The sequence below is a fragment of the Dryobates pubescens genome, chromosome Z, assembly GCF_014839835.1.
Source record: "Dryobates pubescens isolate bDryPub1 chromosome Z, bDryPub1.pri, whole genome shotgun sequence".
Taxonomy (NCBI): Eukaryota; Metazoa; Chordata; class Aves; order Piciformes; family Picidae; genus Dryobates; species Dryobates pubescens.
Window position 1 is genome coordinate 87,540,738 of NC_071657.1, and position 21,548 is coordinate 87,562,285.

A 21,548-nucleotide genomic window follows, 5' to 3' on the forward strand; every position below is an offset into this window, starting at 1 on the left:
ACCTGGGGGTATTGGTTGATAATAGGCTGAAAATGAGCCAGCAGTGTGCCCAGGTGGCCAGAAGAGCCAACAGCATCCAGGCCTGTATCAGGAAGTGTGGCCAGCAGGTTAGGCCACACTTGGAGTCCTGTGTCCAGTTCTGGGCCCCTCAATTCAAGAGAGGTGTTGAGGTACTGGAACATGTCCACAGAAGGGCGACGAAACTGGTGAGGGGTTTGGAGCACAAGCCCTATGAGGAGAGACTGAGGGAGCTGGGGTTGCTTAGCCTGGAGAAGAGGAGGCTCATTGCTGTCTACAACTGCTTGAAGGGAGACTGTGGCCAGGAGGGGGTTGGTCTCTTCTCCCAGGCAACCACCAACAGAACAAGAGGACACAGTCTCAAGTTGTGCCAAGGGAGGTTCAGGCTGGATGTTAGGAAGAAGTTCTTCACAGAGAGAGTGATTTGCCATTGGATTGAGCTGCCCAGGAAGGTGGTGGAGCTGGAGAACCTCCCTGCTGGAGGTTCTCCCCCTGGAGAACCTCAAGGAAAGACTGGATGTGGCACTTAGTGCCATGGTCTAGTTGATTGGATAGGGCTGGGTGATAGATTGGACTGGATGATCTTGGAGGTGTCTTCCAACCTGGTTGATTCTATGAAAATTAAGGCAATAGATCTCACAATAGGCTTCATCCTTTCCTGTTTCCACCTGATCCTTCTCCTCTGTGCAGAGAGATGCCAGAAGCCCCAGTGGGATTTGAAGCTCCACTTTACCCCAGAGCAGAAGTTTTACAGGCTCAATGAAGAGGTGATGCTGAGCTGCTTTATGGACTCTCCCCCTCTTACTGTGATCAGATGTGCAAAAGGAACATCTCCAGGTTGGAAGGATGCTTGGGAGGTGAAGGACCCGCTGGGAATATGGCATGGGTTGGCAAAGAACCTGACCTGCATCACAAGTAAGTGAGGGAGCAGTAAGTCACCCCTGCTATTTACACTTCTACATGGGAGAGTCTGTGGCTATCTTGACATATCCATGAGACACCTTGGCCACAGGTTAGAGAAAGGCTCCAGAAGGGACAGAACTTTCTGTGTGAGCAGGTTTTTTCACTTTCTCTGCATCTTCTCCCAGTTCATTCCTGATTTGCAGGCCATGGGCAAGTAGGAGTAGGCCAGATCCTACCCCTCAGTCCACCTCTCTCCCAGTGTCCAGTATCACCACCTTGCCCCAGGCACACTGCTTTCCTGCACTTGGGTGCCTGTGGGTTTCCTTGTAGTGTTGAATGCTGACACTACCATCAGTCATGGCAAAGTCTCATGGCAAAAGCTCAGTCTTCCTCTTGCCTTGAACGTCCCCTGTGTCTGAAAAGGAATCTCACACTTTCTCCCTGACAGGAAAGTGCCCCAAAATCAACCAAGATGGACTTGAGTTTTCACTAAACAAAAATAACTATGAGCCCAATGAAGAACTGACATTGACCTGCCCTGGAGATCTCAAGCCAGCTTTGCCCAAGGTCAAATGTGCAACACATCTGCAAATGAGTTCTGGAAAACCAGCCTATCGAGGTGGCTGGTGGGGCAAGAACAGCACAGGTGCCTGGATGCGCATTGAGGGGGCCATAGAGTGTATTGGTAAGTGAGGCAGCAGCAGCTCTCTGATGTACACTCTCTGCCTTCACCTTCAATAGTCAGGTGTGACATTGCCTGACTGAGCTGCAGGCACATCACAGTTCCTTCTTGGTGCTATGTTGCCTGTTGAAGAAGACAGTACAGGCAGAAGACAAGAGAAAAATTAGTATTAGCCAAGCATTTGCAGATCCTGAAGTGTTTCCTGAGCAAGCCAAGAGTGGGGCCATGCAGATGGGTGCCAGAGCCTGGGGCAGGACACAGAGTAAGCACCAAGGTGCCCTGGTCCTTGCTGTGCCTCCAGGTGCCATCCTGGAGTGGACATGGCTGCTTGTCCCCCTGCCTGCCAGTGCAGGTGAAGGACTCTAATGACATCTGTGGCCACAGGAATTGGAGTGGAGTGAACTGAAGGGAGTCCTGAGTCCCCAGGCCTGGGTAACCCCTTGGCACTGGGGCAGGAGGCTGTGGGGGATGCACCTGGGGGAAGACTAATGTTCTCCAAGTGGTGGGGATGGAGGACTGCCACAGGCAGCAGCAGTCCTTAGTTGGGGATAGCCATGCTGAGTGTGAGGATGGCTGTACACAGGAAGCATAGTGCACAGGTATGTAACATGAGAGCCTCCCCGCTTGAGGCTGTGGGAGATGGCTTGGAATGTCAAGAAACAGAACTGCATGGATAAGGGGGGCTTCATGGATGAGTGCACAAAGAGTGCTTTCTTCCAAAAACCCTTGTCTGTGGATCAGATTCCGACAGGTGGACATTATCTTACCCAGTACGTCAGGGGCTGGAAGGATTGCTGGGGATTTCTTTCCTTCCACCTGCCTGTGCAGGCTCATCAGCTCCCAGCCCAGCTAACATCTACTTTCACTTCTGCCAGAAATGTGCCAAAGGCCCCGGTGGGACTCAAGACTCCAGCTGGCACCAGAGAAGGACAATTACAAGAAGAACGAAGAAGTGATGCTGAGTTGCATTGATGGTTTGCAGCCACCCTTCACCAAAATCAAATGTTCAAGACAAGCCCAGTCTATCAGTCATGGGAAACCCATATACAGAGAAGTTTGGCTTAGAAAGGACAGCAGAGGTCTCTGGACCCGTATTCATTCCAGAGTGGAATGCTTAGGTAAGAGAGGCATCAGGATCAATCCTGGCTGCACCGCTCTTCCCTTCCTGGCCAGGGGAAAGAGGCTGTGCACTGCATGAGCTCTGCCTGTCTGAGGAAAATTAGGTATTGCTGAAGGCAGTGTTGAGGCTGTACTCTGCATTGGTTAGGCCAGACCTTGACTACTGTGTCCAGTTCTGGGCCCCTCAGTTTAAGGACATCGAGACACTTGAACGTGTCCAGAGAAGGGCAACAAGGCTGGAGGGAGGCCTTGAGCACAGCCCTGTGAGGAGAGGCTGAGGGAGCTGGGATTGTTTAGCCTGGGGAAGAGGAGGCTTAGGGGTGACCTCATTGCCCTCTGCAACTACCTGAAAGGTAGTTGTAGCCAGGAAGGGGTTGGTCTCCTCTCCCAAGCAACCAGCACCAGAACAAGGGCACACAGTCTCAAGCTGTGCCAGGGGAGGTTTAGGCTTGAGGTGAGGAGTAAGTTCTTCACTGAGTGAGTCGTTCGTCATTGGAATGTGCTGCCCAGGGAGGTGGTGGAGTCACCGTCCCTGGAGGTGGTCAAGGGAGGACTGGACGTGGCACTTGGTGCCATGGTCTAGTCATGAGGTCTGTGGAGACAGGTGGGACTTGATGATCCTTGGGGTCTCTTCCAACCTTAGCTATACTGTGATACTGTGATACTGTGAGGCAGTCCCCTGTGCTGAACATAGTCTGCTTTTGGCCACTGGGTTGGGAGGTTCTTACTGGAGGTGTGGGTGATAATGATCTCTCTGAGGGCTTCTGGGATAGCACCAAAGCATGTGCTCAAAGGAGAGAAGCATGAGAGAGCTGTGTGTGGTCTGCATGACATGACAGTTGAGGCAGAGGGATCAGAGGGCTCTGCTGCCTGTGTTCTCTCAGATTGTGCAGCTGTGACTGCCACACCTTGCTCTCTGTAGGCTGGTACCCTCTAGGCTTTGTGTCATGGTGGGCATAGGCCTGGCACCATCCTGACAGAGCTTGGAGCACTGAGATCCCCTCCAAGGAGGCACAGAGCAATAGGAGGCTTGGGAATCCAGTAAAAGGTCCCTGCAGCTTGCCAGGACATCAAGGGCCTTGAGACACGAGACACGAGCCACAGCGAGAGTGCTCAGGGCTGGTTGCCAGCAGACAGCGTTGAGAGGTCTGTGGCAGGGTAAGGGAATGTTTCTCCTGTGAACCTCCCCAAGCACAGCCCAAGCTTGCAGAATGTTTTGCCTGGTCCCCTTAGGTACTTTGCCAACTTCACGTGGCAGCCCTTGCTTCTTTGATGATAATATCAGGCAGCAGGGTCAACTGCCAGTCCATCAGGCTCTCTGCAGGTTTGGGGTTTAGGATGAGCCCCTCATAAGTGCCCCAGTCTCTTGACTCCCCAGTTCTCCTAGCTTTTCCTGGGGGAAGCAGCACAGGGCTCTTTTCCCATCATCCCCTTTCTGGATATGTGGTGTAGCAGGGCTATGCCATATGATGTGCCAAAGCATCATCGCTTCTTACATGGCCAGGGAAAATACAGTCTTCCCCTAGGGTCTACACAGAGCAGGAGAGGGACTGATCTTTGTAAGAGCTGCATGTATTGCACTGTAGAGGTTCTGAGACCCCCTGACACCCCAGTTTTGATGCAGCAGGACAAATTGGATTGAGAAATGGAAGTCCACACATTCATGCACATTAATTCCTGTCCACGATCCTCTTGCTCCCATCAGAGGAGGTTGGATAGGTTGGACTCGATGATCTCTGAGGTCTCTTCCAACCTTGGTGATACTGAGAGGCTGTGAGGGCAGAAGGATCCTTTTTGTTGCTCCATGTGAGCAACCTCACTTAGAGAATTGTCCCAAAAGGTCATGCCCAGCTTCCGAGCCCACCATGACCCCCGAGTCTCCTGCTCCCTGCCTCTTCTTTTGCCTCCCATCCAGCTGGGTGGGGAGCAGGGACTTCTGGCTGCAGTGCACTTGCAAGGCTGGGAGGGGAAGGGCCCTAAGGAAGTCACCCACTTGCAGTGTATCTTCACAGAGGTATTCCAGGTTGTCCCCGGCACCTGGGAGATTTCCAGCACCAGCATCAAAGTGAACTGGACCTGTGGGCTCCCCGGCGCCTGCCAGAACATGCAGGCCATGTGCCGCCTGGCAGAGCCTTCCTCCGCTCCCTGTGAGGCTGACGAGGTGGAGGGAGAGCAAATTCTACAAGGCCAGGAGGGAACATTTTCCTGTCCTCTTCTCCAGCCCTTCACTGACTACACTATCACCATCACCCTGCCCCCCAGCACCATCCTTTTTGCATGGCTGATCAGGACAGAGGGAACAGGTAGGTGTGCCTGAGCACAGGAGAGAAGAGGCAGTCCCGTGAGCGTCACACCTAGGGTGCCCTTCAGCCCAAGCACCTGCTCCCTGCAGCGATGGTGCTGGGATCGGGGCTGCTGGGAGCCTGGGTGGCGCTGGCCAAGGGCCTCTGCAGGGTCCCGGAGCAGGGCGTGTGCCCTGCTCACTCTTCCCCTCCTCAGCACACTGTTCCTCTTCCTGCTGCTGCAGCACAGGGAGCCTTTGTGGAGGACAAGCCCTGCCTGGGGGGTGCCCTCGTGGCCTGTCTCCCGGGCCACGAGCTGCCTGCACCCCGTTTGGGGCTCAGCCCCTCCTCCCTGTACTCATGCACGACTCCATCCTCCTGTGTTCCCAGTGCCAGATAAACCAGAGGAGCCGTGGCTGGATCCCAACACGAGTTCCCTCAGGTGGAAGGCGCTGCCCTCCTGCAGAGGGGAGATCCTTGGAATCCAGGTACCAGCAGGCCTCCGACTGCCCAGGAACCTCCTCACCTTGCCAGGCACCTCCCTGCCTGCAAGTCTGTGCAGCAGCCTGGGGACAGTGGGGAGGGGGATGCCACGAGTCCCTCAGGTAGCAGGCATGCAGGTGACCATCTGGCCGTGAGGAGCAGGAGCATTTGCTCTCTCACCTTAGACATTCCTTGTGCTATGCAGTTGCCTGGAGAAGCGCTGGGTGCTCCCTGCCCTCTGGGCTTCCCTCTGGGGTTTCTGCTCAGCTTGGGGTTTGCCCAGCTTGGGGGGGGCCTCCCAAGGCTTCCTGTGACTCTTGCACAGGCTTCCTACCACAGGAAAACGTCTGGTTTGAGCCACCCTCTGAAAATCCCTCTTCTTCTGCCAGACTTGCACCACTCCTCTGAGTTTTCCTCAGTGCTAGAGGTGCCTGCTGTGGCTGTGGGTCAGGGCTCTCCCCAGGGTAGAGCCCTGCTTTGAGGCGCTGAGGAGCGCTGAGACCCCTGCCAGTGTGGCTGAAGCCCTCCCTGGGGCAGGCCTCTCCACAGGGTGACAGGCACCCAAGACACTCTTGTTCTTTGTGCCCCACCTGGCTCTTCCTGGGGGAAAACAGCATTGCTTGTGGCTCTCCTGCAACTGGTTCCCTGCTCCCAGATGCCAGCCTTTGTGAGGAGAATCCTTACTTTTCTGCTTTCGCTTAGCTGCTTCTCTGCACATTGCCAATAAGCCCTTTCCATAAAGCTCCTCCCAGCAGTGAAGATGGTCCAGGGTCTCTCTCCAAGAGAGATTCAGATGGTGCCTTGGCAAACAAGGAGCCTCCATCTGCATCCCTTGTGGGAATTCTCTCTTCCCCTTTTAATGCTGACAAAGCCTTCAGAGGGCAATCTTCCACAGGAGGAAAGAGGAGCTGAGGGAAGGATGTCGCCACAGCGCCTGTGGTGGTGCAGCTCCATAGCAGTGAGCTGGGCCCGGGCTCCTTACACACACACCCCCCTCTGCAGATGAGCAGCCTCCCTTTTGCCCTCAGCTCATCACTGAGCCTTGATCCTTTGCTCACAGAGGCAGCTGCTCTCCTCTCCTGGGTGCTGGCTCCAAATTCCTTCTCTCCTCCTCCTGCCGCCCCCCCCTTGTCTGCTTTGGGGTCCAGTGCATGGGCCTAGGCTCCTGAGGGTTGCTTTCCGGGAGACTTCCCCAACAGGAGTGGGCAAGGAGAGATGCTTGCGGGTGCTTTGCTGTGCCTCCGTGCGCTGGGAGCAGGTTGCCACGGCGCAGGTCGCAGCTGCTGCCCTGCAGCTCTCTGCCCCGTCCCCAGCTGAACATCACGAGCTGGAGCACGCAGGATGGTGGCCTCCTGGAGATGGAGCGGCTGCGGCTGAGTGGCTCTGCCACCGAGCACTCGGTGCCTCAGCACGGCGCTGGCAGCAGCTACGTGGTGACGATGCGGGGAGTCACGGCCGCCGGAGCTGGCGCCGCGTCTCGGTGGACTTTTCACACCAACACCTCGGGTGAGGCTTGCTGTGTCTGCGTCCCCAGCCCTGCGGTCTCCCAGCCAGCGCCGAGGAGCGTGGGCGCAAAGGAGCTGGGCTCTGCAGCCTGCGCTGCCCGAGACTGCCCCTGCCCCCACGCAGCCCCTGCCGTGCTCCCCGCTCAAGCTCATCCCCGGGGCCTTATCTCCAGACTCTCCACAGCCTCCCAGCGTCAGCTGCCGCCGCGTCCGTGACATCTCCCCGTCCCAAGGCACAGCTGTGCTTCCCCTCCGCCCCATCGCCCGTCCCGAGGCGACGACGAGGTGAGCGCAGCCCCTGGCAGCTCTGCTCTCCGCAGCCCTGACACGCTTCTCCCCACGGGCACCGCTTGCCCGCAGCCCCCTCCATCTCGCTCTCCCCAGCCCCGTCTCCCCCAGCCCTCTCACCACTCTGCCTCACAGGGAGATCCAACTCGTTGTGGCCACCACGCACAACATCACGGCCGTGGAAGATGCCTGCGCGGGGGAGCCACAGCCCTTCAATGCCAGCGGGCAGCCTGGCACCTACGTGGCTGCCGTGCTCAACCTCACAGCCCCTGCTGACTTTGTGCTGGGCGATGGGACCCAGGGGCCAGCTTACCACAACGCTGCCCTCCAGCCTGGCTGGAACTACACAGCCCTTCTGCGCTTCGTCCAGCACTCCCAGCAGGTACCCATCGTAGGGGTCCTGCTTGCTGGGGATGCTGCCACCTGGGGCCAGGCCTCTTGTCAGGCTTTGTCAGTGCTGCACGGGATCCATTCCCAGTCCCTCTGCTGAGGGACCGAGTACCTTGGCAGGACAGTGTCCCAGGGCTCTTGGGCTACAGCTGCAGCATTCAGCATCTGTGGGTGGGAGGCCTTTGCCTGCAGGGTGAGCAGTGGGGCAGGAGTGGCCTGAGCTCTGCCTCCCATCTCCTCCAACAGGCGGAGAAGTTCACCTGCATCTGCTACAGCTTCTCTGTTGGTAAGTGGGCTCCTTATTCCCTCTGCCTGATCCTCTTTTCCACATGTACCCTTTTCCCAGACTGGCTTCTCCCCCTTGAGATGAGCTGGCCAGATGCAGGTGTGGTGGGGTCTCACTGTCTTTGTTCCAACTTCATGGAAGCTCTCTGGATCTCTAGGTTATCTATGTGGATTGCCTTTGGGCAGCCTTGGAGCACTGGGGTAGTTGTGGGCACCAATGGCAGCTAGGCTATGCAATATGCCTGCCATCATTGCATACTGTCTCTCAAGTCCTGCTGCCCACCCTGTTCATGTGCAGCCCCTTAGAGCTGCCAAACAGAGAGGGACCTGGGGGTGCTGATTGACACCTGCCTAAACATGAGCCAGCAGTGTGCCCAGGTGGCCAAGAGGGCCAATGGCATCCTGGCCTGTATTAGGAATAGTGTGGCCAGCAGGAGCAGGGAGGTCATTGTGCCCCTGTACTCTGCATTGGTTAGGCCACACCTTGAGTACTGTGTCCAGTTCTGGGCCCCTCAGTTTAGGAAGGACATCGAGACACTTGAACGTGTCCAGAGAAGGGCAACAAGGCTGGGGAGAGGCCTTGAGCACAGCCCTATGAGGAGAGGCTGAGGGAGCTGGGATTGTTTAGCCTGGAGAAGAGAAGGATCAGAGGTGACCTCATTACCCTCTACAACTACCTGAAAGGTGGTTGTAGGCAGGAGGGGGTTGGTCTCTTCTCCCAGGCAACCAGCACCAGAACAAGGGGACACAGTCTCAAGCTGTGCCAGGGGAGGTTTAGACTCAAGGTGAGGAAAAAGTTCTTCACTGAGCGAGTCATTCGTCATTGGAATGTGCTGCCCAGGGAGGTGGTGGAGTCACCGTCCCTGGAGGTGTTCAAGGGGAGATTGGACGTGGCACTTGGTGCCATGGTCTAGTCGTGAGGTCTGTTGGAACAGGTTGGACTTGATGATCCTTGGGTTCTCTTCCAACCTTAGTTACTGTGATACTGTGATACTGTGATAAATGCAAATGCCTCACTGGGCTCTGGCTGTGGAAATGACCTATAACAACTTAGGTATTTTCAAGTGCACAGCCAGTGGCGGGAGATTACTAAAGATGCTTTGCATCCCATACCCCTACATGATCTCTGAACATCTGTTTCAAGATGTGCAGAGCCTCAAGCCTGGCCTTTGCTGGTTGCAGGGCAGAAGTCAGTGCCTCTGCTGAGCAGGATGTCCGCAGTTACAGCATTAGCACTGTTTGTTGCACTCCTGGCACTTGGGATTTTGCTGCTCTTTGTGCTCTTCAGGTCAGTATGTGCCTCATCTCTCCTGCTCTCTCTGAGGCATCCAGCATATTGCCCTGCTAAGGAGTGTCCAAGTGGACCCTGAGTGGGAGGTAGGGCTGTTACATTGGCAACAGCCTCTTCTCTGTCTCTCTCTTATGCTGGTCTGTGGGTCTGACTTGCTATTTTTCAGGCGAAAGCACAACAGTTCCAAAACCTTGGAGAACAACAGCACTGTCCCCCTACAAACCAGTCGAGGAGGTATGGTATGAGCAGAGGCCCTGCACGCTTTGTCTGTACATGCCATCTGTTAAAAGCACAGGCATAGCATGCTTACAGGCTCTGTAAAGTCCTTACAGGAACAAGAAGTTCAGATCTGGCGGATATGGGGAAAAGAGACACTTCCCAGGAGAAAAGGATCTCTGTAGGGAGTGACAACCCAGGGTTTGATGGTGTTCTGACCACTTAATGCTAGCTCAGTCACAGCTGCAGAGTACCAGGGCCAGCCATCATGTGCATATTAAACTCCTGACCTCATGTTCTCCACAGGTGTGTGCACGATAAACACACAGATTCCCACAGAGGAACTGCTGGAGGCTCTGAAGAGGTTTAAGAGGGCAGAAATAGAAGCAGAGCAGACAGAGGATGAATTAGTTGATACCTATGGTGCTGGACGTCTGAGAGAGTATCAGGTCTCATTTAGCTTTGCTTTCCCAACCGTCTCACCCAGCTCTCAGCCCTTCCTTGGCTGTGTGATGCGGCTGGCCTTGGCCAGACCCAGAACACATGGCAATACAGAGTGGGCTTGTCTTCTTCCTCTGCAGCAACTGTCTTCCACTTTGTTGCATCCCTGCGATACTGGGAACGAGCTGTGTAATCAGAGTAAGAACCGCTACAAGAGCATCGTTCCATGTAAGCAAAGATCTTCAGGGGTTAACACAGGCACTTGGAAAGGGTTGCACAGTACTGCTTGCTGGGCTGGTGTAGGAGCCTCTCAAGCTTTTCAGCAGTGCTGAGTTCCTTGTCTCATCCTCCACTGCCACTGACACCCAGAGGGATTTTCCAAAATCACAATTTTGGCCCCATTGTTTTATATCTAGTTGGAGAATCTTTGTCCTGCACCTTTGATCTCCCTGTAAGCTTAATCATTCACCACTGTATTCCTGCTCCTGATGCTAGTTCAGCAGTGGCTGTTTGTGGGAATGCAGAGGAAGTGACCCAATTTCTACCAAAACTTAAAGCTCCTCTGGGTCCCACATGGTGTTGATACTTGGCCCTCGTGCTAACAATCTTCCCTAAAAACACATTGCCTTTCCCCCTGTGTCATGTGACCTTTCATCTCACTAACTGTTCTTTACCTCTAAACATGTCCTGAGGTCTGGAGTGGTGCTAAGGAAGAGGCAGATAGTCCTGGTCTTTCCTAAATTACATCCCCCTCCTTAAGCAGTCATCTTGTCACTGCCCCAAAGAGACAGTCCACCATCTCCTATGTCCTTTCTCTTTCAGATGATCACTGTCGTGTGGTGCTGCAGCCCTCTGACACAGGGAACGGCTACATCAATGCCAGCTATGTGGATGTAGGTAGCAAGGAATTGCTACCCTGGGCAGGGTAGAGGTTCTTGGGTAGGGTAGGAGAGGTGCCTGGCTAAATGAGGACAGTCCTGCCCACATGGGTTGCCTCAAAGTCTGGCACTTGCTACCCTCAACTGTTGGCAGATCTTGGGATGTCACTTTCATAGAATCATAGAATCAATAAGGTTGGAAAAGACCTCAAAGATCATCAAGTCCAAACTGTCACCCAAGACTTCATGACTACTAAACCATGGCACCAAGTGCCATGTCCAATCCCCTCTTGAATACCTCCAGGGACGGTGACTCCACCATCTCCCTGGGCAGCACATTCCAACAGCTAACAACTCTGTAAAGAACTTTCTCCTCACCTTGAGCCTAAACTTCCCCTGGCACAGCTTGAGACTGTGTCCTCTTGTTCTGGTGCTGGTTGCCTGGGAGAAGAGACCAACCCCCTTCTGGCTACAATCTCCCTTCAGGTAGTTGTAGAGAGCAGTAAGGTCTCCCCTGATCCTCCTCCAGGCTGAACAACCCCAGCTCCCTCAGCCTCTCCTCACAGGGCTGTGCTCAAGGCCTCTCCCCAGCCTTGTTGCCCTTCTCTGGACACGTTCAAGTGTCTTGATGCCCTTCTTAAACTGAGGGGCCCAGAACTGGACATAGGTCTCAAGGTGTGGCCTAACCAGTGCTGAGTCCAGGGGCAGAATGACTTCCCTGCTCCTACTGGCTACACTATTCCTGATGCAGGCCAGCATGCCATTGGCCTTCTTGGCCACCTGCGCATACTGCTGGCTCATGTTTAGGCGGTTGTCAACCAGTACCCCCAGGTCCCTTTCTGTTTGGCAGCTCTCCAGCCACTCTGACCCCAGCCTGTAGCTCTGCATGGGGTTGTTGTGGCCAGAGTGCAGCACCTGGCACTAGGACTTGTTGAATGCCATCCTGTTGGACTCTGCCCATCTGTCCAGCCTGTCAAGGTTCCTCTGCAGAGCCCTTCTACCCTCCAACAGATCAACACCTGCCTCCAGCTTGGTGTCATCTGCAAATTTACTGATGACTGACTCAATCCCCTCATCCACATCATCAATAAAGATATTGAACAGGATGGGGCCCAGCACTGATCCCTGGGGCACACCACTAGTGACTGGCTGCCAGCTGGATGTGGCACCATTCACCACCACTCTCTGGCCTGGGCCCTCCAGCCAGTTCCTAACCCAGCACAGAGTGCTGCTGTCCAAGCCGTGGGCTGACAGCTTGGCCAGGAGTTTGCTATGGGGGACGGTTTCAAAGGCCTTCCTGAAGTCCAGGTAGACTACATGCATCCTCTCTGATATCCCTGGAATACTCTGGGTTTGTGTGCAACAAGAAAAGGACCCATGTGAATGGACAGAAGCCAAGATGCTGTCCCTGAGTACCTACTCCCTGTGGTGGCCAGGAGTGGTGCTGTAGGACATGCTGTGCCAAGGGTGCTGGACTTTGATGTTTGTGGGGATGGGTCCTTTATTTCATTCTCTGTTAAATGTTTTAACGGTGTGATTAGAGCTGTTTGAACCTCTTCCCCACAGAGCTACCGGAGTCCACGTTTCTTCATTGCAGCTCAAGGTAGGTGCTTCCAGCTCTGATGCTCAGGACATGTCAGTTGCTGCCCTGAGCACTTTGAGGAGTGGGGAACTGGGACCGTAGTCTAAGAGCTCAGTCCAAGGCCCTGTATCTCCTAAGCCTCTGTCTTGGACAGTAGTTATGGCTGCTACAGGGCGTAGAAGGCCTCAGTGTTAATTTGGCAGGGGCCAGCTGGAGATGGTCTTTGCAGTGCCCAGGCTGAGGACATGATACTTCCATTCACAAGCCTAGTTTGTTCCTTTTGGCAGGTGGTGTTGACAGGGACAAACTGGCAAGTGCCTGACACATCTGCACTTAGTGCACTTGGAGACAAGCTCTTTCTGAAATTTCAAAGCTGGGATGAGTTTGTCTGCTCTGTGCAGCATAACAGGTCTCAGGCTTCTTGAAAAGCTCCAGAAGTGATCTTCAAGAACTAGCACCCTAAATGTGGGAGTAACTCATGGTCATCTCGAGGGTCTGAATGGAGAAGTCCCTGGAGCAGCAGTGAATCACTGATGTATCCTGGGCTCACTTGCCCCCTCTTTCTTGTGCCAGTTTCTGACATGGGTGATGAAGGGAAGGTGTCCAGCACCCCCTGCCACTTGTTGCTATGCCCAGGATGTGCAGTGTTAGTCCCTGGGCAAAGGGAAACCCAGAGCTGCTCACAGCCTGGGAATGTGTGAGTTGTGCCTGGGAGCAGCTACCTCCCTATGGCTTGAACACTGACACAGGGCTCTTCTCTTCCTCCTCAAGGCCCCTTGCCTGGAACAGTGGTGGACTTCTGGCAGATGGTTTGGCAGGAGAAGACCTCGGTCATAGTGATGCTGACAGGCTTAGTGGAGCAGAACAAGGTAGAAAAATTATCTCAGCCTGTGCTCAGCTTGGGCCTCTCCAAAGCCCAGGCCCCCTTCCCTGCTTTGCTTTGCTCCCAGTGTGCGTGTTGATGTGAGACCTTAACTCTCTCTGCAACTATCTGAAAGGGGGTTGTAACCATGTGGGGGTCAGTGTCTTCTCCCAACAAGTGATAGGACAAGAGAAAATTACCTGAAGTTGTTCCAGGGGAGGTTTAAACTGAGCAGTATGAAAAAATTCTTCACCAAAAGGGTTGAGAGGCACCAGAACAGGTTGTCCAGGGAAGTGGTTGAGCAGCCATTCTTGGAGATATTTAAAAGATGTGTAGATATGGTGTTCAGTGACAGGGTTTAGTAATGGGCCTGGCAGTGCTAGGTTAACAGCTGGACTTCATGGTCTTTTCCAATCTAAATGATTCTAAGAGGGCAGAGATCAGATTCACAGCACTGGTGGCTTGCAGTCCTCCCTGTGTCTGCTGGTGCTTAGCTGTCTTCCTGCTGTTGACAGAACAAGTGTGAACAGTATTGGCCAGAGCAGAAGCAAGTCTATGGGGACTTCACTGTCACACTTAACAACACCAGGACCACCATGGGCCTTGTCACACGCATCTTCTGCCTGCAGAAGGTAAGCCTGGTGTGTAGCTGAGGTGGAGAAGCAGGATGCTTTTGTGTTTCAGCAGTAGTGGCAGTTGTCAGCCAAGAGACCCTGTGAGGAGACCGTATGGTCTCCAGCACTAGCAAGTCAGTGTTGCTATCACTGGATGCCATGCCAGAGCAACAGGCCCAGATTTCTGTGCCAAGCAAAGGCAGCTGGTCAGCTTCAGCGGTCACCCCAGATGTGTCTGGACTGATGATGTATGTGGGCAGAACATGCATCCTTGAGGGCTTGGCTGAAGTGATCACAAGGGTATAAAACCAATTAAAGTGTCTAAAATGACATCTCTGAAATCCAGAATGATGGGGCAGGTGCCTGCCTTCCCCTGGACTGATGTGCAGAGGGTCCACACTGAAACACTGTGGCCACTTATGTGAACAGATAGTTCATGGTTTAAGCATGGCATTTCTCAAAGTGGTTACTTCTGCTGAAGTCATACCTCAAATAACAAGCAGAAACTGAAGGAAATGCAAGGAGTGGGAAATGAGTCAAATACAAAGAAACCAAATTTATGCACACTCTTGTCTTTTCTTAGCTTGCCCAGAGGAAAGCCTAGATGAAAGGTAAAGCTCCAAGAGCATCTGATCATGGTACATAGTAGTTCATTAATTCAGGCCAAGTCAATGTGATGTTTAGGGGAAAAAACATATGATGGGCTGGTAACCAAAGTGCAGTAGGAAATACCTATTCTGGGGGAGCCAGGGGAATCCAGGGGTTTTCAGTGACTAAACTGTAAATTTTGGTTTGGTTTGGTTTTTTATGAAACACAAGCTGCATTTATTGGTCTGAGTTCACTGTTCACAGCATGGGAAAGCAGGGAACGAAGTGCCCTGTGCTATCTGATGAGCTGTAGTGGAGCAGTCACTTTGATGGGGATGCTGGGGGCAGCCTTGTGTACTGGTGTCCCTCTGGTTTTCTCCGTTGCTCCCTACTTACTTCATGCAAGTTTCCATTTTGATTCCTGCTCCCTGCTGCCAGCTGCCTCTCCTTTGCAGGCAGGCTGTGCTCTCCCAAGAGTGGTGGAGCAGTTTCACTACCTGCTGTGGCCAGACCATGGGGTGCCCAGAAACCCTGCTCAGCTCCTGTCATTAGTGGAGGTGGTGAACAAGAGGGCTTTGGAAGCACCTGTTGGACCCGTGTTGGTGCACTGCAGGTACTGGGCTGGGAGAGCTTAGGTGCTGGAGCCAGGCTGGCCAAGGCAGTGCTGAGCTATGGTTTTCTGTGTCCTTAGTGCAGGGATTGGGCGCACAGGTACCTTCATTGCCCTGGACTTCCTCCTGAAGATGGCGAAGGCTGAGGGGAAGGTGGATGTGTTTCACTGTGTGCAGAGGCTGCGGGAGCAGCGAGTTAGCATGGTGCAGACCAAGGTGAGGAGAGTTAGCTGCTTCCTGTATGCTGCCAGGCTGTATATCTGTTTCCAGCCCTCCCCAGGGATGTGGCTTGCAAAGCCACACTGGCCATGCCACACGTGGTCTAGCCGCAGGGACTGGAGCTGCTAGCTGATGGAGACTGAAGAATAATGTTGTCAATGGCATGTCCCAAACTGTGCAGCTGATCCATGTCCTCATGCAGGATCAGTATACCTTCTTGTACGAGGTGCTGCTTGAAGGTTTGCTCTGTGGCAGCACTGGGATCCCAGTGGAGAGCATAACCAGCCATGTCCGCTGCCTTCGAGAAGCTGAGACCTCAAGATGTAACAATGTCCTTGAGAAGGAGTTCAAGGTACCAGCAGGATCTAGTGCGCTTGGGTTGTGCTGCTGGGGCTGGTCTGCGATGCCTCCCCACTACTGCTCCCTGCCCCAGAGATGAATGCTGATGACAGAGGCATTTCTCTGGGGTGGATAAAATTGTGAGGAGTTCACAGGCAGGACTTGCTTGGCTGAATCATCTCTACAGGCCCTGCAGAAGTTTTCTGAGTTGTTCCAGCTCCTGCCATGCAGTGAAGCAGAGAAACCCAGCAACCAGCCCAAGAACCGCAAGCCAGGGATCCTACCAGGTATCACTGGCAGGGCTGGGCATCCACATGCTCTGCAGCCTGGCACCTGAGAGGAGCATGAGGGGATGATGCTGCCTGGCTGCTTTCCTACAGGCCTGCCACTAGCAAGTTCTGCCTAAGGTCCAACCACCATTTTCTGGTTGGTGATATAGATTACAATGGTCCTACCATGGGAGTAGGACCTTCCAGGCTTCCTTCTGGGCTTGCTGGAGGCATACATGTATGGGATACACCTGGGATAAACATATCCCTGGGAAAGAGCCCAGATGAGGAACTGGGCCCAGAGCAGTGAGGGAGGGTGGACCTACTGTGCCTCTGTGACTCCACCCTTGGGGTTTTAGACATCACGTCAGGCAGCCCTGAGCTGGTGGTGCCTTTTCATCCAAGCTTCTCCAGCCAGTGCTGCAAGGAGCTGTGCTGACCCCACCATTTGCAGGGGAAGTCCCATGCCTCTGTGTGAAGAGAGGATGGCTCCTCATTTCTCTCTCTGCCCCTTGCCTCTGCAGCGGATTCCTACCGGCCCATCCTGATGTCATCACTGAATGCAGATGGATCACCAGGTTACATCAACGCCGTGTTTGTCGACGTAAGGGTTCAGCCCCAGCTGGAGGGTGGGGACTGCAGTTTGCAGCAGAGACACCTCTAGGGCACCACTGCTCAAGGCAAGGGTAGGCCATGCCACCTGCTCCAGAGATGTCCCAGCTCTGGACCTTCCTCATAGCGACTACTTTGTAGTGGCTGGGGCCTTGCTACCACCAGAGGATGTCCTGAGTGATCAGTCTAAGCCCTGCCAGCACAGGCAGCTCAGTGGGCTGCCACAACTACTGCCTTTTGCCTGGTGGGAGCAGGGCCAGTGGTGATGAGCTGAGGGGGTGTGGGTGTAGGGTGCAGTTGTGCTCTGACAAGGTGCCCTGTGTCTTTCTGGAGTCTGCCCCAGGCCTGCAGACACCGGGCTGCAAGGAGCAGCTCCTGCTGCCAGGGAGGGCTCTTGGGCTGGATTGTGTGATTCTTTCTTCCCCAAACCCTGGGGTGTTTTGCAGACATACACAGAGGAGGACAGACTCATCATCACCCAGCTGCCCTTTGACACCACGCTGGTGGATTTTTGGGCTCTGGTCTGGGATTACACCTGCACATCAGTGGTTGTCCTGAACGAGCTCCAGGAGCTGGACAAGGTCAGCATCCCACATGCAGCCCTTCCCTCTCCCCGCTTTCTGTGGGACCAGGAAGTGTGCTTTCTGCCTTTGTCCTTGCACGTTTCTTCTCACAAGAGCCCTGCTTGCTGCAAACTTGTGGACTCTGAGGACCCAGCGCCGCGGCACTACAGTGGACACATGTCCTCAGTCTCATAACAAGAGAGCATTCCTCAGGTTTTGCTTATGCTTGCCCAGATGTCCTCTCAGTGGGAGAGTTATTCTTGTGGCTGCTGCACTGTGGGTTGGTCCCCAGCAAATGGCAGGCAGAGCACCTCTGTGCACACTGTGGCTCATAGTCAAGGGAGCAGTGCACATCTGTATGATGTGCTGAGCTCTGCCAGGCATGCAGGTTGGGGCTTTGTGTGGTCATGCATATGTCTCCCCCGCCAGACATATGTGGAGTTCTGGCCTACCCAAGACGAAGCTGCCTATGGCCGTTTCCTTGTCCATCTGATCTCAGAAGAGCCTGGAACTGGCTTCACAGTCTGGACACTCGCCCTCACCAATAGGCAGCAGGTGGGCTCTTTGCACAGAAATGGCAAAGTCCTTTGAGAGCAGGACTGACTGTGCTCTAGTACTGGAAGGCTTTGATTTAGGGTTAAAGAGAGAGTTAGTCATGGCAGAGGCCACAATGGTCAGAGGGATCTGAGAAAGTACTGGAAGGGCACTGGTCAGAGCAAGGTCTTTTGCTTTAAGAGATAGGTTAGTCCAAAATGGTGAGGCTACATGCAGAGGTGTATTTGCACCCCTTCCTAACTGGAGGACAGCAGCCATGGATAGAGTTTGCCCATTTCACTGGTAGTTGGTGGATGTGGATGGCTCTTAGAGGTAGCTGGACACTGGACTAGCATTCATATGAGCTGCACTTGTTGCTCAGCTCTTGTAGTATGCTCTGTCCATCTGCTGGTCTCAGAGCACTCAAAGAAGAGCAAAGTCTGGGACTGGACCATTGCACTATGGGGCTGCTCCATTGATCCAGTATGCATGGTTAAGCCAGGACTGGCATGCTGTGCCTCTCTTCCCTCTATGAAATCAGGTTTCTCTGCCCACCCCACTGTTTTTCTTCCCCACTAGCCCAAGAAGTCTGCACTGGAAGTCCGGCTGTGGCAACTGAAGGACTGGCCCATGCAGCAGCCCCTTCCCCCACACTCTGCCACCATCATAAGCCTGCTAGGGAAGGTGGAGACACACCATCGGCAGAGCCGAGATGGGCATATTCTTGTCACCTGCTGGTGAGTGATGTCTCTTGAGGAGCATCTGTGGCTTGGAGCTGGCTCAGCCCAGGCTGTGTCACTGAACTGGCATCTCAGCTGCATCTTGGGCAGACATATGAACACGAACTCAGCTGTGTTCAGGCAGAAAGGCTTCCCTGTGGAGGTTGGCTGGGTGCAGAATCTTTGAACATGATCATCCTGAGAGCCTGCATGTCTAGTGGAAGACCTCTGAGGCTTAGGCCTGCCAGGGGATCCCAGAGCAAGTGACTCTCCCCTTGCACTCCTCTGCAGGGATGGTGCCAGTCGGAGTGGGATCTTCTGTGCTGCTAATTTCCTGTGTGAGCAAATCCAAAGTGAGGGGCTGGTGGATGTATCCCAGGCTGTGAGGATGGTGAAGAGGCGGAGGAGACAGCTGATTAAAGATGTGGTAAGTGCTGACTTCAAACTCAGTTGGGATGGCAACACCAGAGCAAGAGCCATAGCCTGCTTTCTGCCACTGGGACATACCCACTTACTTGGGCAGGTTCTGCAGAACTAGATGGGCACCAAAGTATTCAGGAGGCTGAGCTGCCACTGTATGGTCCATCTGGCCTGCTCAGTGTGGGGTTACACTGTTGGGTGCTCAGGTGCCTGCCCTGCACCCATGGCTAGAGGCCATCACAGAGGGAGCACCCTGGATGGGAGTGAACAGCAGATGCTTTGTGCCATGGACCCTCATGGCTTTCCTCCACAGACCAGATGGCTCCAGCATTAGGGTAGTCCATGCCTCAGTGGGTTGAAGGTGGGATGCAAATGAGATGAGGAAAGTGGGCTGTACCCATGCTTGCTCAGGAAGCTGCTAGCAACCAAAGCTTGCACTATTCTGTGAGTATTGGTGTACCAGATTCTCATGTGTGTCCTCTGTCCTCAGGAGCAGTATGGACTCTGCTACGAGCTAGCCATCAGTTACTTGAATTCATTTGAAACCTATGGGAATTTCAAGTAAGGTGTGGCCACAGCCCATCTCTGGCCAGGACTTCGACTCTCTTGGCAATCTTCCATTAGTAACAGTGGAAACACAGTCTAAAGATGCTTTACTCCCCTGAAAAGCCACCCCAAGGATTCTCTGTGGCTGGAGAGCACAGGCTAGACTCTCCCCAGATTGTATGCAGGCTCTGAAGTGGGAACCTGACTCTTCTACACAGAGTTCACACAGGAACATAGCTACAATCACAGCCCAAGTATGCAGACCAGAATAGAGGTACCAGGTTTTGTCCTAAATGTACCAGGGGTAAAGAGAACCAGCTGTCCCATCCAGCCTTCAGGCAGCCTCAGGAAAACTGCAGAGATAGCTCCACCAACACCAAAGCTATGTTTTGGCAGGGGAGCATCAAACTGCTGTAAGGTCCACAGGGATCAGGACCACAAGGTACGTGTCCTACTTTGGGAGAAGCATGAAGCCCATGGCAAACAAGAACCAAGAGAGGAACAATACACAGTCCTGCAGGGCTAGCCTGGTTCTTTCTAATCCACACATTCCCATTCTGGAGCTCCATCTTCCTGATGGTGGTCCAGACGCCACAGCTCTGTCAGTTCCAGAGAGGCCTCCTCAGCATCCTGTCTGGCTCCATCATGGCAATCCAGGTTGTAGTGGCTCAATTTAGATATCTTAGATGTGGTTCCAGCAGAGGCTGCTGCACCACAGAGACTGGTTCTGCCTTTACTACTCAAGAGGAAGGAGGTCTCAGAGCCAAGACTGACCCTATGGCTCTGCCTTGTGTCTCACTAATAAAGACTCTGTGTTGGCCATGTTTCAGCCTCAATCTTCACTTTTCCTCCAGGTTTCACTTGGCACAGGGGCTGCAAAGGAGATGAAAGCACACAGGTCTCTCACCTTGACCACAGCATGAGCACAGAACACAATACTGCCCAAGATGTTCATTGAGGGACATCACCCTTCACTGATTTCCACCACAGACACCATCCAAACTCACATGAGAGATGCCCAGAACACCTCTGGGAGTCAGAAAGACTGACAGGCATCATTCAAGGACATGGGGGCATGGGGCATGGGCTCTGTCATGGATGAGTATTTAAGATCACTTAAAGAATTTGTAGAAGTGCAGCCGAACAGAGTTTGATGGAACAGTTCACTCTGTTACTGCACAGAGGACATATGCAAGGGGAAATCGAGATAGGAGAGATTTGGAATGAGCCTTTATGCAATTTAGCTTGGTTTTCAAAGTTTCTAAGTGGACTGTTACGCTTGTGGCCCAAGGCTTCAGCAACTCACGCTACTCATGCTGAGTAAGTAAAGCTAAGCCAAAAGTACAACATGGTTACACTAAGTGATTCAGTCCACTTTAAAAGTACTTATTTAACTAATATCTCCTTACACTGAGAGGCAGCCCTGCTCAAGGGGAGATGTTCCTGGTGTTCAGCACGAGTTACTCTCTCCTCTGGAGGTTTAGTACAGTTGGTACCTTCAGGCCAACTTGAGATCACCTCCACCAGACCAGGTCTTTCAAGATTTCCCTGTGTTATCAGAGCCATCCACTTAGACCAGGTGGAATCTGTGGCATGATGTGGTGTGGAACCTTTGCCTTTGAACATCCAATTCAAAACTGGCAATCTGGGAGCTAAGAGAAGTTGTGATTCAGTTCCAATTACTTCAGAAGCTGCTTTCACTCCTTCATAGGCGGCTAGAATCTCTTTCTCTGTTGGAGTGTAATTAGCCTCTGAACCTCTGTAACCTCGACTCCAGAAGCCGAGAGGTCGTCCACATGTCTCACCTGGAGCTTTTTGCCACAAGCACCAGGTTGGACCATTGTCACCTGCAGCCGTATACAAAATGTTCTTAATGTCTGGACCATCTCGGACAGGTCCCAGACCCACTGCTTGAACTACTTCTTGCTTTATCTGGTCAAAGGCTGCTTGTTGTTCAGGTCCCCAGTGGAAATTGTTCCTCTTTCGAGTCACATCATACAGAGGTTTCACAATCTGACTGTATCCAGGAATGTGCAGTCTCCAAAATCCCACTATCCCCAAGAAACGCAGAGTTTCTTGCTTGTTGGTGGGATTTGCCATGGTAGAGACTCTATTTACCACATCCACTGGAATGTGTCTGCGTCCATCCTGCCACTGCACTCCCAGAAACTGGATCTCTGTGGTAGGACCTTTCACTTTGTCTCTCTTGATGGCAAAACCTGCATTCAGGAGAATGTCCATGATTTTGTTACCTTTCTCAAAGACTTCCTCAGCAGTTTTACCCCAGAC

At 53.4% G+C, this 21,548-nt stretch overlaps 1 protein-coding gene across 1 annotated transcript; it reads left to right on the plus strand.

Moving 5' to 3' along the window:
- The first annotated feature begins 2,480 nt into the window (after window positions 1-2,480).
- Window positions 2,481-19,584, plus strand: LOC104296578 (receptor-type tyrosine-protein phosphatase epsilon). The gene is made up of 25 exons (XM_054178757.1): window positions 2,481-2,721; window positions 4,735-5,025; window positions 5,395-5,492; window positions 6,801-6,993; window positions 7,166-7,277; window positions 7,416-7,662; window positions 7,917-7,956; window positions 9,138-9,243; window positions 9,413-9,480; window positions 9,769-9,911; window positions 10,044-10,131; window positions 10,726-10,796; window positions 12,348-12,384; window positions 13,135-13,232; window positions 13,741-13,857; window positions 14,883-15,040; window positions 15,119-15,254; window positions 15,460-15,609; window positions 15,784-15,883; window positions 16,390-16,469; window positions 16,924-17,058; window positions 17,470-17,595; window positions 18,154-18,311; window positions 18,585-18,720; window positions 19,204-19,584. Exons 1-25 carry the CDS (start codon window positions 2,481-2,483, stop codon window positions 19,276-19,278), a joined length of 3,204 nt encoding a protein of 1,067 aa, XP_054034732.1. The 3' UTR covers window positions 19,279-19,584.
- Window positions 19,585-21,548: the final 1,964 nt, after the last annotated feature.

Excerpts from the sequence above, each read along its gene's own strand:
- LOC104296578 (XM_054178757.1), top strand. The coding sequence starts at position 2,481 with ATGTGCCAAAGGCCCCGGTGGGACTCAAGACTCCAGCTGGCACCAGAG. Across the intron at positions 10,132-10,725 it reads CTACAAGAGCATCGTTCCAT|ATGATCACTGTCGTGTGGTG; the intron begins GTAAGCAAAGAT and ends TTTCTCTTTCAG. Across the intron at positions 13,233-13,740 it reads GCTTAGTGGAGCAGAACAAG|AACAAGTGTGAACAGTATTG; the intron begins GTAGAAAAATTA and ends TGCTGTTGACAG.